The sequence below is a fragment of the Apiospora marii genome (genome assembly GCF_038362585.1).
Source record: "Apiospora marii strain CBS 49790 chromosome Unknown utg000004l_segment0_segment0, whole genome shotgun sequence".
Classification (NCBI taxonomy): Eukaryota; Fungi; Ascomycota; class Sordariomycetes; order Amphisphaeriales; family Apiosporaceae; genus Apiospora; species Apiospora marii.
This window is the reverse complement of record NW_027117375.1, coordinates 2,084,978-2,098,103: the sequence shown is the minus strand read 5'-3', so window position 1 is coordinate 2,098,103 and position 13,126 is coordinate 2,084,978. Positions and strand designations below refer to the sequence as shown.

The 13,126-nt window shown below is 48.3% G+C and overlaps 3 protein-coding genes across 3 annotated transcripts; 2 read left to right on the top strand and 1 right to left on the bottom strand.

Annotated features, from left to right (window-relative positions):
- Positions 1-5,171: 5,171 nt before the first annotated feature.
- PG985_006604 (ornithine-oxo-acid transaminase) lies at positions 5,172-6,737 on the bottom strand (the record flags this gene model as incomplete). The annotated part of the gene is made up of 3 exons (XM_066826373.1): positions 5,172-5,311; positions 5,470-6,187; positions 6,243-6,737. 3 exons carry the CDS (start codon positions 6,735-6,737, stop codon positions 5,172-5,174), a joined length of 1,353 nt encoding a protein of 450 aa, XP_066685980.1.
- A 1,325-nt stretch (positions 6,738-8,062) lies between these two features.
- PG985_006603 (GPI mannosyltransferase 3) lies at positions 8,063-10,207 on the top strand (the record flags this gene model as incomplete). Its single annotated transcript, XM_066826372.1, has 5 exons — positions 8,063-8,329; positions 8,390-8,620; positions 8,677-8,853; positions 8,899-9,095; positions 9,151-10,207. The coding sequence occupies 5 exons, from the start codon at positions 8,063-8,065 to the stop codon at positions 10,205-10,207; spliced, it is 1,929 nt and encodes a 642-aa protein (XP_066685979.1).
- Positions 10,208-10,817: 610 nt separating this feature from the next.
- Positions 10,818-12,917, top strand: PG985_006602 (uncharacterized protein; the record flags this gene model as incomplete). The annotated part of the gene is made up of 1 exon (XM_066826371.1): positions 10,818-12,917. One exon carries the CDS (start codon positions 10,818-10,820, stop codon positions 12,915-12,917), a length of 2,100 nt encoding a protein of 699 aa, XP_066685978.1.
- Positions 12,918-13,126: the final 209 nt, after the last annotated feature.

Here is a 13,126-nt window from a genome sequence, read left to right as displayed (position 1 = left end):
TACCCCGATCGTTATTAAATATATTTTAATTAAACGGTAATTATAATTTTTTTATTTATAATTTTATAAATAATAAACCTCGTTTATTTTTAATAAATTTTTTAATTTTTTTAAAAGAAATTTATTTCTTTTTTTATATTAAAACTTTTTTTTAAATAATATTATTATTTAATATTATAATTTATTTAATTATATATATATAATATTTTTATATATATATTTCGGAAATATTTTTTAAAATTATAAAAAATTATTCTTAATTTTTTTATTTAATTATTTTATTTAATATAAATAAAATATACGTTAAATTTTTTATAATTAAATTTAATAAATTTAATTAAATTTAAATCTTTATTTATAAATTTTAATTAATTATCGAAAGAAATTAAACTTAATTATAAATTAAATATAAATAAAGTTATATTTTTTTTAAAATTTAATAAATCCCTTTTAAAGTTTTATAAAGTTTTTTATATTATATATTTATTATTTTTTTTATATTTTATATATCGAAAGGTTAATTATAATATTTTTATAATTAATATAAAGTTAAATATTTTTAATTATTTAATTTATTTAAATAGCGCTTATATTCCCTTTAATTAATCGTTAATTATTTAAATAATATTATAATTTTATATTACCGTTTTATTTTTATTAGATTTTAAAACGGTTAATTTAATAAATTCTTTTTTAAAATAGCTTTTAAAAGAATTCGATAAAGTTTCGTTATCTTTTTTTTATAAATTTAATACCGGTTCCGAAGCTATTTCGCGTTTTATTATAAATTACTTTCCTTTTTTTTTATTAATAATTTAATTTAAAATAATATCTTTAATAAATAAACTATTAATAAAAACGTAAAAATTATAAAGGTTATTTAATATAGTTTAAATATCGAATTTATTATTAAATAATTATATAGGATAAAGCTTATACTTATTTTTCTTTAATTAAAAAGGGTAAATTACAAGTATTATATAGTCTTAAAAAGGTTTTAAAAACCCTTTAAGCCTAGGCTTATTTTAATATTATAATAAAAAATTACTATAATTAATAAAAGTTTATTAATATTAATAAATTATTATTAATATACTTAATTATATAAAAAAAGTATATAATATAAAGCTTATTTAAGAGTAATTATTAATAAAATATAACCGATATTATTAACGTTAAATAATAAGTAATAAAATTACGATAAATTAAAATAAATTACTTTAAGTTATTTATAATATAATATAATTATTTATATATCTAATATATACTGGAATAATTTTTATTAATTAAATTAATATAGAAAACGCTATACCTATTATTTAAAATATTTAATTAGCTAAAAATACCCTTATTAACACTTGCACAGACCTATAGATCCTTTGTGGCTGGTACTATACCCTAAGCAGCGCTACAGCCTCTAAGGGGATAGTATGCACAGAATGATTGCATTTAATCTAGGCCAGCCTAGGTACCTATCTACCTGTAACTTAGCTGTATGTAGATCTGTGGTCCGGAAGTTAGATACCCAGAAGCGTCGGGAGATTCTACAACAAGGAAGGGCATTCGACATGAGCACTCAGGAGAAAGCAAGGAAATGGAAGATGCCTTTGTTGGGAGCTATCTACGGGCGCCCTTTTGGAAATCGATAGCCGATGAGAGACATGCCATGGCCGCAGCATGGACGGTTACTGGGGTCGTTGGTTTGGGGTTGATGCCGATCAAATCGAGTCCTATTCAGAAAGTGGACCTTGGCCTCTAGAAGGGGAAAAGAAGGGTCTACTGTACGCCTAGTCCCCATTGGACAGGCCTACTGGACAGGCGTCGCCCAGCGCCTATATTATCAGGGTACATGGCACTCTCCAAACTTCTGTCCAAACAGGCTGGAATACCTCCGCCCCCCCCCCCCAGCATGAATAATATGGAATGGTTCAGGTTGTCTTCAATGAATAGCTCGGCGTCAAAGTCACGGCATGAATATTGGGCCCCCTTGGATTCATGGGCTGACAGAGGAGGATGATGCTATGCCTCATGCGCCGTGAATGGCTCCAGGTGATGAGGGCCTCGTGACACATCCATTCGATAAGGGAGGCTTTGGGGGGAAACGGCTGATGCGATAATGCTGCCAGTCAGCCCCAACGCTCAGCAGTCACCATTGCTCCGATAACGTCCACACCTCCCTACTCAGAAAGGTGGACTAAGGTAGCAGCTGCTGTGCATTAATAAGGTACATCCGGTACTGCCTGCTACTACTTACTACCTAGAGCCTACTTACCTGCCGCCTGCCCCCTAGGTAGCAACTAGAGATCTACCTACATACTTATCGGCCCCTACTGATGCGTGAGGAATGTCTCCATCGCCAACTCCACTCTGAGTGAGTTTTGGATACACCACTTTGAAGCCCAGATCTGATACTGTAACCTACGTACAGTCAGTTGGTTACACGTGTACCCTGCATCACCTTGGACATTGATCCCAATCGGGATTGTGCATTCTCTATTGTTCTCCGCCATGTTCTGGACCAAACTGTTTTCGATGGGGTGGCTTTGTTTGAGAGCCTGCCTGGTTCGTCCCATACGGAGGCAGGCATCCATCAATTCATTCGATCAATGTTTCTACACTTTGAAAACATCCAGGTAATTAGGAGATGTCATCTACTTTATTTGGAAGTCCCGCCAAACTCATGCCCACATTGCAAGTAGTCGTAACTTGCGCATGCAGCAGAGGAGGAGCCGGGCTCGATAAGCGAACCGGGCCACCTGCATATATTTCCAGTATATGTCTCGGCGAAACTCGCGTGTCAGTGCATGCTTCGGTTGGATAGTAGTAGGAGAACTATAAATCCACAAGCCGTCATGAGATACGATATAGTTTGTTCATTAGGCGCCTCCCTGATTTGGTCCAGTGAGCCAGGTATGGCGTATGTAGGAGGTGGGAGCCGATAACACAATCTAATAGCGCCCCAGTCAAATCCAGGGTCTTTGACAGGCCGGTGTCGGTCAAGGCCGTTGTCGTTCCAATAAAGGTTGGATTGCTCATGTCCGCTGTTTGCGTGCCCGACCGACAGCCAAATGCAAACGGGTCAATGAGCGCGATGCCTGCCGTCTTCGCTTGCGGTTTGTTATGCAAACATGGACACGGCCTGGGCCTGCCAGAGCTTGGTCATTCTTACAGCTGGGCATCTCGGGCGCAAGCAGCCTGGGTCCCCGGCGTCTGTCTACCTTGGGAAAAGTCCTACGAGGCAGACGACCGATTTAACCAACACAAAGTTCAGAAGCGAGGTCAGAGGCCTGCCTAACGTCTAGCGAGGGAGAAGCGATCATCATTCTTCAATCATCATGCCACTCTTGGACCCAAATGAGACTGGTCTGGGTGGCACCAAGTCAAGTTGGTGTGCCGTCGTATCGTATCGTATCAATCAATCCGCTCCCCCAGCTTTTGCTTATCTCTGCCCCTTTTCCCCACGATCGGTCTTCATTGCCCTGCCTGCTTGCCTTATCCGGCAGGAATGCCCAGGAGCCCAGGACATTGATTGCCATCGGCTAGCCATTGTGTGTCCCAATGCCATTAGGAAACACCCATATCCGCCCAGATCATCCGGTAGGTTATGTGTTGTGTTGCCAGCACACAACCCCATAACCAACTACCACTTGGCCTGCATTTGATATACCTACCTCCAGTCCTACCTACTCACCACTTGTATGTAAGTGCATAGTGTAGCATGCAGGGTCATAACGGATCTTTCGCGACCACCCACACACCGCATCCGCCCATTCTTACTTAACCTTCCCCTACCTACCCAATGGAGTATTCCGTGGGATAGGCTCCATCCAGAAATGCAATGCAGATCTGCTGAACCCCGAGCTTCGTACAAACCGAATGGAGAATGGAGAATGGAGATGCAAGCAGCATCTCCTTTCAAAGCCCGGCTACATACAACCTGTGTCGCAGCTGGTGCGTCATCAGGCAACAACAGCCTCGTTGACTTCGAGTCTCTGCAACGTTGAGGTAGGTACAGAAGTCAAAAAGTGCCATCGACGGGGTATCCTGTGCATGCACCCCATTTCAGATATTTGGCGTCGTCGCGAACCAATGCCAATGCCCATTTCTGGGAAGGGGGTTTCCGTAAGGAGGCTGAATCCAGGGTCATACATGTGTATCTTCGCGGCACGAGGGAAACAATCAAGCCATGGTCACATCGAATTAGCCTTCTGCCGTTCGTGTCGTTGGATATAGGCAGACACATGTGTATATGGTATAACACATCAGGAATGGAGCTTGCGAGCTGCTGTGCCCCACAGACAACCCGCAATATACGAAACATTGAATGGCCGTAGGACGGGTTAGTAGTAGGACTCGGATAGGATCCAGGGTAGCATGAATTCATACAATAACCAACGAGCCAACTACCGGGACTTGGTTTGTACATTGGACTTGGCCCATCAGACCCCGGTGCTGCAGCCTACAACCATACAGTAGTAGCGAGTGGCAGAAACTCCACGTCTTAATGTTTCATATGCGAGGCCGCCGTCGGGCGACACAAGGTGCATCAAGCAATGCAGCCACCCTACTTGCAGAGACCCACGACAAGTCAGGGCGTGCAGCTTGCACCGCATCTGGCCACGCAACTGAGGTAGGCCTAATCAGGCCCAATTGCGAATCATTGAGTCAAGGCTGCCCTCAAACCAAAGACATGCTTAAGTACGGAGTACACAGCCAGTTCTTCCAAAGCGTCCTTCTCCGTTGTATAATGGTTATGCTACATTCATCATCTATGATAGGCCAATTGCTCACTATATGTGTTACCATTCTAAACGGTGATCCGCCTCCCCCGGACTTACTAAGGCCCCCTCCCCCGTAAGTTCTATCATGCGGGAACGGCAACATCCTCTGGAAGGCTGCTGTGCTAGGCAGAAAGGCATGGCGGAGGAGGTATGATGCCCCTAAGTAGAACCGCAGCGAATTGGCCGTCGACCCAATCCGAGCAGGCATCAGTTCATTCATATTAAATCCTACTTGACCATTGGCCACCTTTCTCGGCATCCATGAGTGACGACGGGAGGGCCGCGGAACTTTTTGCCAGCCACATTGGCCTACCACGTAGTACACATCAGATGCGAATAAGAACTAGGCCATCGTGGGCCTGTAGGGGGTGGTTAGGTAAGTGGTGGCTATCAGTTTTCCAACCCCACGTGAACCTCTTCATGTTTGGTCATTTTGGGGAGCTCCTGCAGAGCCTCGCCAATGATGTCGATCGCTTTCTGCAGCTGCGTCTCCGAGATGACCAATGGCGGTGCGAATCGGATAATGTTACCTATATGCATCCGCTTATTAGTACCCATCAATAGAATTGGCAAGATTGACATATGTTGCCTCGGCACGGCCTGGCTTCGCGCCTCGGGACAGCAGCATGCGAAGAAAAGGGGCGGCCGGGTTAGGATGCAGGACTCGTTATCAAAGAGGATAACTTACCATGCGTAGGTTTGGCGAGCAGTCCCTTGTCCTTGAGCAAAAGACATAGGTCCCATGCCGAGTGACCATTGGTCTGGGACTCATCAATGACTACAGCATTCAGCAAGCCCTTTCCGCGGATGAGTTTGACCACTGGCGACTTGAAAGCTGATATGCTTTCACGGAAAACATTACCAAGCTTCTCGGCCTTCTCTGTGAGTTGCTCCTCTTCCATAATCTCCAAAGCGCGTATAGAGACAGCGCAGCCAAGAGGGTTACCACCGTACGTCGAGCCGTGTGTTCCTGCCTCGACTACCAGCATGACTTCCTTGCTGCTAAGAACACAGCTTACGGGATACATGCCGCCGGAAATGGCCTTGCCCAGAGTCACCATGTCAGGCTTGATGCCTGCCCATTCAGAGCACAGCATCCGACCTGTTCGACCGATACCGGTCTGGATCTCATCACAAATCAGCAGAACGTTGTGCTTCTTACAGAGCTCCTGGGCTTTGCTCAGGTAATCAGCATCAGGCACAACAACGCCAGCCTCTCCCTGTATCGGCTCAACAATGAAGGCGGCTGTTTCCTTCCCATGGGCGTCGAGAGCTTCCTCGAGGTCCTTGATATTGTTGTATCGGATGGCTTTGCCTGTGGAAGGGCAGATCGCACCGACGTTCGGTACGTAGGGTCCGTAGTTCTCTTTCGATTCGGGATCGGTGGACAGCGTGACGGCTGTCATCTGCGCCGAGGTCAGAGATCATGAAAAGAGGGTACTTATGCCGCGGGCTACTTACGGTGCGTCCGTGGAAGTTCTCTTCGACGCCGAAGACCAGTGCCTTGTCCTGCGGGACTCCCTTGACTTTGTAGGCCCATTTGCGGGCAATCTTGATGGCGGTTTCGACAGCTTCAGCACCCGTGTTCATGGGAAGAACCATGTCGTAGCCAAACATCTGCTGGACCTTCTCAGCCCATTTCGGGAACACATCGTTGTGGAAGGCGCGCGAGCTCAACGTCAACCGGCCTGCCTGCTCAGTCAGAGCCTTTACAAGCTCAGGGTGGCAGTGACCCTGATTCACGGCACTGTAGGCGGACAAGAAATCGATGTAGTGTTTGCCTTCAGGGTCCCAAACGTCGACGCCGGAGGCTTTGGCGAAGACCACAGGCAGGGGGTGGTAGTTATGAGCAGCAAGCTTATGTTCGGCGTCAATCGCACTCTTGGTGGACGAGGAGTGGTATCTGGACGAGGCGGCGGATCCATTGGTTCCGGTGCCATTCGCATGAGGCGCCATGGTTGGAGTGGGCTTTGGGGAGCGGTGGTGCAGTTTTAAATGCAGTTTTAAAGAAGCAGTTAGTTGGTCCGTGGGAGGGCCTTTCACTTGTTACGCAACAACAGAGTCGAGTGCAAGAAGCAGTCGATATAGGCCACCAGAGGAGAAGTGTCGGTCAGTACGAGACGAGGCTTAGTTTTCGGGGGGAAAGAAGGGTGGAAGAAGACGTGGTCAGACGATGGCGGAAGAATTGAGAGAAACTCGGAGCAAGGGATTCATTGGGCAGCTTTATGTAATAATAACGACAGGCAAAAGAGGCGGCCGAGGATGTGGAATCGCAATGATGCCGCCACTAAACCCCTAAGTGCAAGTGGAAGCGGCGGCAGTCCAAGAATGACAGGTAAGAGGTCGAGGTCGGCGGGATAATATGTCACATGGCCTCTCCGTTACTACATGCTTTCCATACCTTACGTATCCAAGCCATGGCATGGTGCTGCAAGGAGCCGACGCAAAGCGGCCAAACACTGCCACGATGTAGGATGCGGCAGAACCGCTCTGTGCAAGCAAACTGCCATGGACGGTTGGTGGTTCTTGATCTCAATTCAGGTCTTGTAAGTTTGAGGCGAAAAAAGACCCCTCCAGGTAGACATCATACCTCATAACGAACCCCTCGGCCCCTCCTTTCGATGTTCAGCTCAGTCCCTACCTAAAGTACCTAGGTAGCCAAAGACATGGATTCCATCTAAAAAAGTATCGAGCGAGCATGTAACGTCAAATCGATTGAACCAACCAGGGCTCGAATATTCTTAAGCGAACTTCAAGCTCGGTCAAGGCTGCCACTCATTACATAACAGGAGGCTCTCTTACTGGAGTAAGGGCAGTCAAATTTGGTGGAACGAAACTAATGATAGTTGCCGAGCGCCGAGTCAAAGAGTCGCCGTCAAACAGTCAGTCAGTCTACTGCCTGCCTACGGCACGTACTAGGTATGATATAGGTACAGTCGCGACAACTCCAACTACGGAGGTCAAATACATCAAATGTAGCAATAGGAAGCAGATCGTAGGTAGGTAGTAGACTTTCAGAATGAATTGTTGTACCAAGCGATCGAATGCAGTGATGCACCCCTACTATCTTTCAGCAGCTGAACAGCTGCATCATCCCTGCTAGATTGTAACGAGTGGTGATAACTCGAATCAGGTGCTCCCGAACTTGGTTAGCCCTGGGTGGGTCAACAGCATCGGTATCAAAACGTTGAAGCCAGTCCATCGCCAAGCTGTGTTATCGTCATGTTGAGATTGACTCTCCTGTCGAGAACATTACTCACTCCATTGCAACAATCGCAGCAATGACAGCCACGGAGGATTCATCCGCTGCTGAAACTGGCTCGACTCGAGCCTCGCCACAGCATGTTGCGCCACCGGGCGCAGCCTGTCCAGCAACGGACAATAAGAGAACACAGCAAGTTCGAGATGCACTCTCGATGCTGTTTGGCTTTCGCCTCCTCAATGCGCTTTGCCTCCGTACCTTCTTCCAGCCCGACGAGTACTATCAAGCATTGGAGCCAGCATGGAATATTGCTTTTGGGCTGGGCAGCGGGCCATGGATGACCTGGGTGGGTTTCTGGCGACGGACTTGTGTTGAGAGATGAGTCCAACAGCTAACGGCTGCTCAGGAGTGGCAATACTACCTGCGCTCGTCTCTCCATCCAGGGCTGTTCTCGCTGGGCTACACTCTTACTGCGAGCTATATGTCTTCAATGCGCCTGTCTCCGCACTACACGGGTATTGCCTTGGTTGCAGTCCCCAAGGTTATGCAAGCCGGCATCGCAGCACTGACTGACTGGTATGCTTGGAGACTGGCCGAGAAGCTGTATGGTGGAAACAGCGCAGCCGCGTGGTCGGTTGTAGGTGTACCTTCGGAATAGTCATCACTACCTATGTTGCTAACGAATACCTGTAGCTTTTGATGAGCATTGCCAACCCGTGGGTTTGGTATGTCTCAACCAGAACGTTTTCTAACACCATGGAGGCTGCTTTGACGATTGCGGCGCTCTATTACTTCCCCTGGGACCTTCTAGGCGTTGAGAAGAAGGTCAGAGAGAAGGATAAGCCTGCAGTGCTTGGCACCGTGGGGGCTGTCAATAGGCAAGCGACCGCCCTGAAGACGCCGTACTGCGACTAGATACTAACATATGAAACAACCCGTAGTCTTCGTCTGTCAATCGTTCTTGCGGCCTTAGCGGTGATCCTCAGGCCCACAAACGCACTCATATGGGCTGCTATCGGGATCGTGGTCCTAACTCGATTTACAACAGAGGGGGAGTCACCACTGGACGCTCGAACTTATTTGATCATCATCAGAGAAGTCGTGCTTTGCGGGTACGAACACCGAATCAGCTGCTGTCAAAACTGTGCATACTGACCTTTCTACCAGGTCTCTGGTTCTGGGACTATCCTTGGTTGCCGACTACCAGTTGTATGGCGAATGGACGTTCCCGCCCTTTAACTTCCTTTACTTCAATATTGGCCAGGCGCTTGCCGTCTTCTATGGACAGAACGATGGCCATTATTATCTGTCTCAAGGAATACCGCTGTCCTTTACAACGATTGCCCCCTTTGCCGTAATGGGCATGTTCAATACTGCTTTGGAGGGCTTCTCAGGCTCCCTGATGACGAAAAACACCCGGAAAGCTCTGGGCTTCACATCTACGGCCATGACCTCGGCACTCTCTTTGATATCGCACAAAGAAGTACGGTTCCTGTATCCCCTTGTACCCGTACTCCACGTCCTTGCTGCTCCTTACATTACGTCATTTTTTATAATTATCACTGCTGGAGGAATACCCTCCTCCTCCGGCCCCATCGGTGTCAAAAGAAAGGCACTACTTATAGCCGGTCTGTTCGTCAACCTCGTCATTGGGTCTTATCTGTCTTACTTCCATGCTGCTGCTCCAATTCAGGTGATGGATTACCTCCGCGGGGAGTTTGAGCGGCTGCATCCGGACAATGCCACTTTGGCCGAGCCCTATGGACGATACAATGCCACATCGGAGCCCCTCGAGCTATTCGCCTTGTTCCTTACGCCTTGCCATACCACTCCATGGCGCTCACACCTCGTGTACCCGGCTCTTCGGGCCCGTGAGCTGACTTGTGAGCCGCCGCTGCACACCGAGCCAGGGTCACCCGAAAGAGCGGCTTATATTGACGAAGGGTGGCGTTTTGAGAGGGACAAGATGGGCTTTATGAGCACAGAGCTATGGCCTTCCGAGGGGGCGGAAGAAATACCCAGATATATTATTGGGTTCGAGGGCATCGAGGATGCTCTGATGCAGTACTTTGGAATCGAGGGGCCGGGGGCCACGAAAGGAGTTACGCTTTCCAAGACGTGGGCGCAGTGGAACGGACTCTTTTCCGATGATGACAGGAAAGCAGGAGAACTTCGAGTCTGGGAGACCAACGCTTACAGTGCTGCCACCAACGGGCCAGCTTAGAACGGAGGGGCATGGCCCTACCCCCGTCAATGCATAGCATATATATATCAGATAGAAGATAGATAAGTATACACTTGGCTTTCATGGTCTACCTGGTTGGAGTTTATACTAGTAGCAAATCTGGTTACTATCTCAGGTATGTAGAGTTAGGCTTAGACGTAGTAATCGAGCACTGGTATGCTGTATTGACATACTAGCTAGGTAGAGGAGGGCCAGTAAGCTTATCGATAGGACGGCCGAGGGGCCCATCAAATGGGACGTAAAAAGGTACCTGGAGTACTTATTATTAGCACCCAAGCAACCCGTAGGTCCGACCGACCAGCCCAAGTATTTGAAGGCTGGCCTGCTGCTTGGCTAGTGCTTAGAGCCAGCTTGCCGTTTTTTGAATGGACACGATTCAACATTTGATTTGGACTTTTGCGAGAAGGTGCCACCCTGTTTCGTGGATACGTATTGATTCTCTCCCGTGACTGTATAAACCGTTTGCGACAACTTTTTATCTGGCCACAACCTCGCAAGCAATAGTCCAGCAGGACTGGGCCTTTTATCACGACTTCGCACAGCAACACCACCATCCATTGCATTGCAAAGTTGCTAAAAGCTGCCCATCATGTCTTCCGACTACAGCTACGACGATGGACAGTTCTACCCATTCTTCATCTTCACCCTGTCCACCGTCATCACCCTGCCTCTGACCTACAGCCTGCTCCGGCCCTCGACAGATGCCGATGCCCTCGCCCCGCGCATCAAGACCGACTACAAACCCGACCACCATGACATTATCCAGGCACAGCGCGCCGCCCTCAAGCGCAAGCAGCGCAAGGTCAAGCGCTTCATTGCCGCCCTCATCGGCTGGGCGATCATGGGCTTCATGCTCTACCTCATCGTCACCACCCAGCGCACCGTAACCAAGACCTGGAACCCCTACGACATTCTGGGCATCTCCGAGAGCTTGAACGAGAAGCAAATCAAGTCCTTCTACAAGAAACTGTCCGTCAAGTTCCACCCTGACAAGGCCAGGCCCGACCCGGCCAAGAACGAGACTATCGAGTCGCTGTCAGACAGATGGGTCGAGCTCACCAAGGCCTACCAGGCCCTGACCGACGAGGAGGTCCGGAATAACTGGATGATGTACGGAAACCCCGACGGCAAGCAAGGCTTCAGTATCAGCATCGCTCTCCCCAGCTTCATCGTGGCTGAAGGCAACGGCAAGTATGTCGTGCTTGTCTACGCGCTTCTTCTCGGCGTGCTGCTGCCCTACCTCGTCGGCTCCTGGTGGTATGGAACCCAACGCATGTCCAAAGAGGGCATCTTGATCGAGAGTGCCAACAGCCTGTTCCGAGAGTACTCCGACGGCATTGACGAGGGTGGCATTGTCGCCGCTCTGAGTGCCGGCAAGGAGTACGAGGCGCAATTTAAGGGCAACAAGAGCGAGTCCGGTCTTTCTAAAATTGAATCAAAGGTAGCCCAGGAGGGCCTTGCTGGCGGTCTTTCCGGAAAAGAAAAGGAGAAGCTGGATGATATCGACAGCGGTCTTCGGAGAAAGGTGCTGGGGCTTCTTTGGGCTTATCTGGGCCGCGTGGATCTCGAAGACAAGACCCTGAATGCCGCAAAGTTTGCCGTCACCCCCATTGCACAGGCCCTGAACAATTCCTTCAATGCCATCGCTCTCGCGTACGGCAACACAGCACCGATTCTCGCCTCCTACTTTACCGGCCAAAGATTGATCCAAGCCATACCTCCCCAAGCCTCGCCTCTTTACCAGTTGCCCCATATCACACCCGCTGTTGTCCAATCTGTTGACGGAGAGTCTAAAGTGCCCACTACTGTGCAGCAGTTTATGAGCCAACCTGACGCTGAGCGACGTCGTTTGGCCGTAGGCAAGGGCCTCCTCACCGAGGACCAGTATCAAGAATTAGTCACTGTTGCACGGCAACTTCCTTACTTCGGGGTAGAGAAGGCTTTCTTCAAGGTCACAGGCGAACGGGTTATCATTCCGTCGTCCTTGGTGAGCTTGGTGGTTAAGGGACGATTCATTCCCCCTGGAAGCCAAGATGTGCCGGTGGTCAAGGAGGCAGATCTGGAGGATCCCGATCCCGTCGAAGGTGAACTTGTCAAAGCCACCGATGATTCCGATCGCGTACTGCCCCCCCTTACGTTCGCCCCCTACTACGCCCGAAGCCACTCCCCACGCTGGCATGTATTCCTCACCGACAGCAAGCAAGGCAAGATGGCTGTTCCCCCGTTCACATTCGCCACCTTTGACAAGCCTATTTTCAAGGCCGATGGCACTCCGACATTCGAGATGCAGACGTTGAAGGCCCAGTTCGCTGCACCTCCTGGCCCTGGCCACTACACCTTTGTTATGCACGTCATCTGTGACAGCTACGTTGGTTTCGACGCGAAGATGGAGGTCACTCTTGTGGTTGAGGACGCCAGCAGAGCTGACGCCATGGCCGCTGAGGACGAGATCAGCGAGCCGGATGAAGGTAAGAACTCCGTCAACTACGACCCTGTTAGGTTCAAAGCTAACAAAATCCCAGATTCGCTCGCAGGACAAATGAACGCGCTCAAGGGCGGCAGTGCGCCAGGAACCACCAAACCAAAGAAGCGGGTAGACGATTCTTCCGAGGAGGAAGAGAGCGGGACCGAGGAGGAGGTGGACGATACGAGTGAAACCAACACGGACACCGAGGATGAGGGCTCATGAGCGCTCTGTACACTATTCTAGGCTGCATAAGAACGGCGTCGGCGGCGTTTCTAAACCGGATGTATCTCCAGTTCCTTCACCAGTAGTAGCAGTGCCTCCCTCGGCGGGATGTATGGCACTCTGGAGGAGGTGAAGATTAAAAATTAAGTCTTATAGTTGTTTTGACTCTAAATCTATATGCTTTTGACATGACATCGAGATTTGCATTG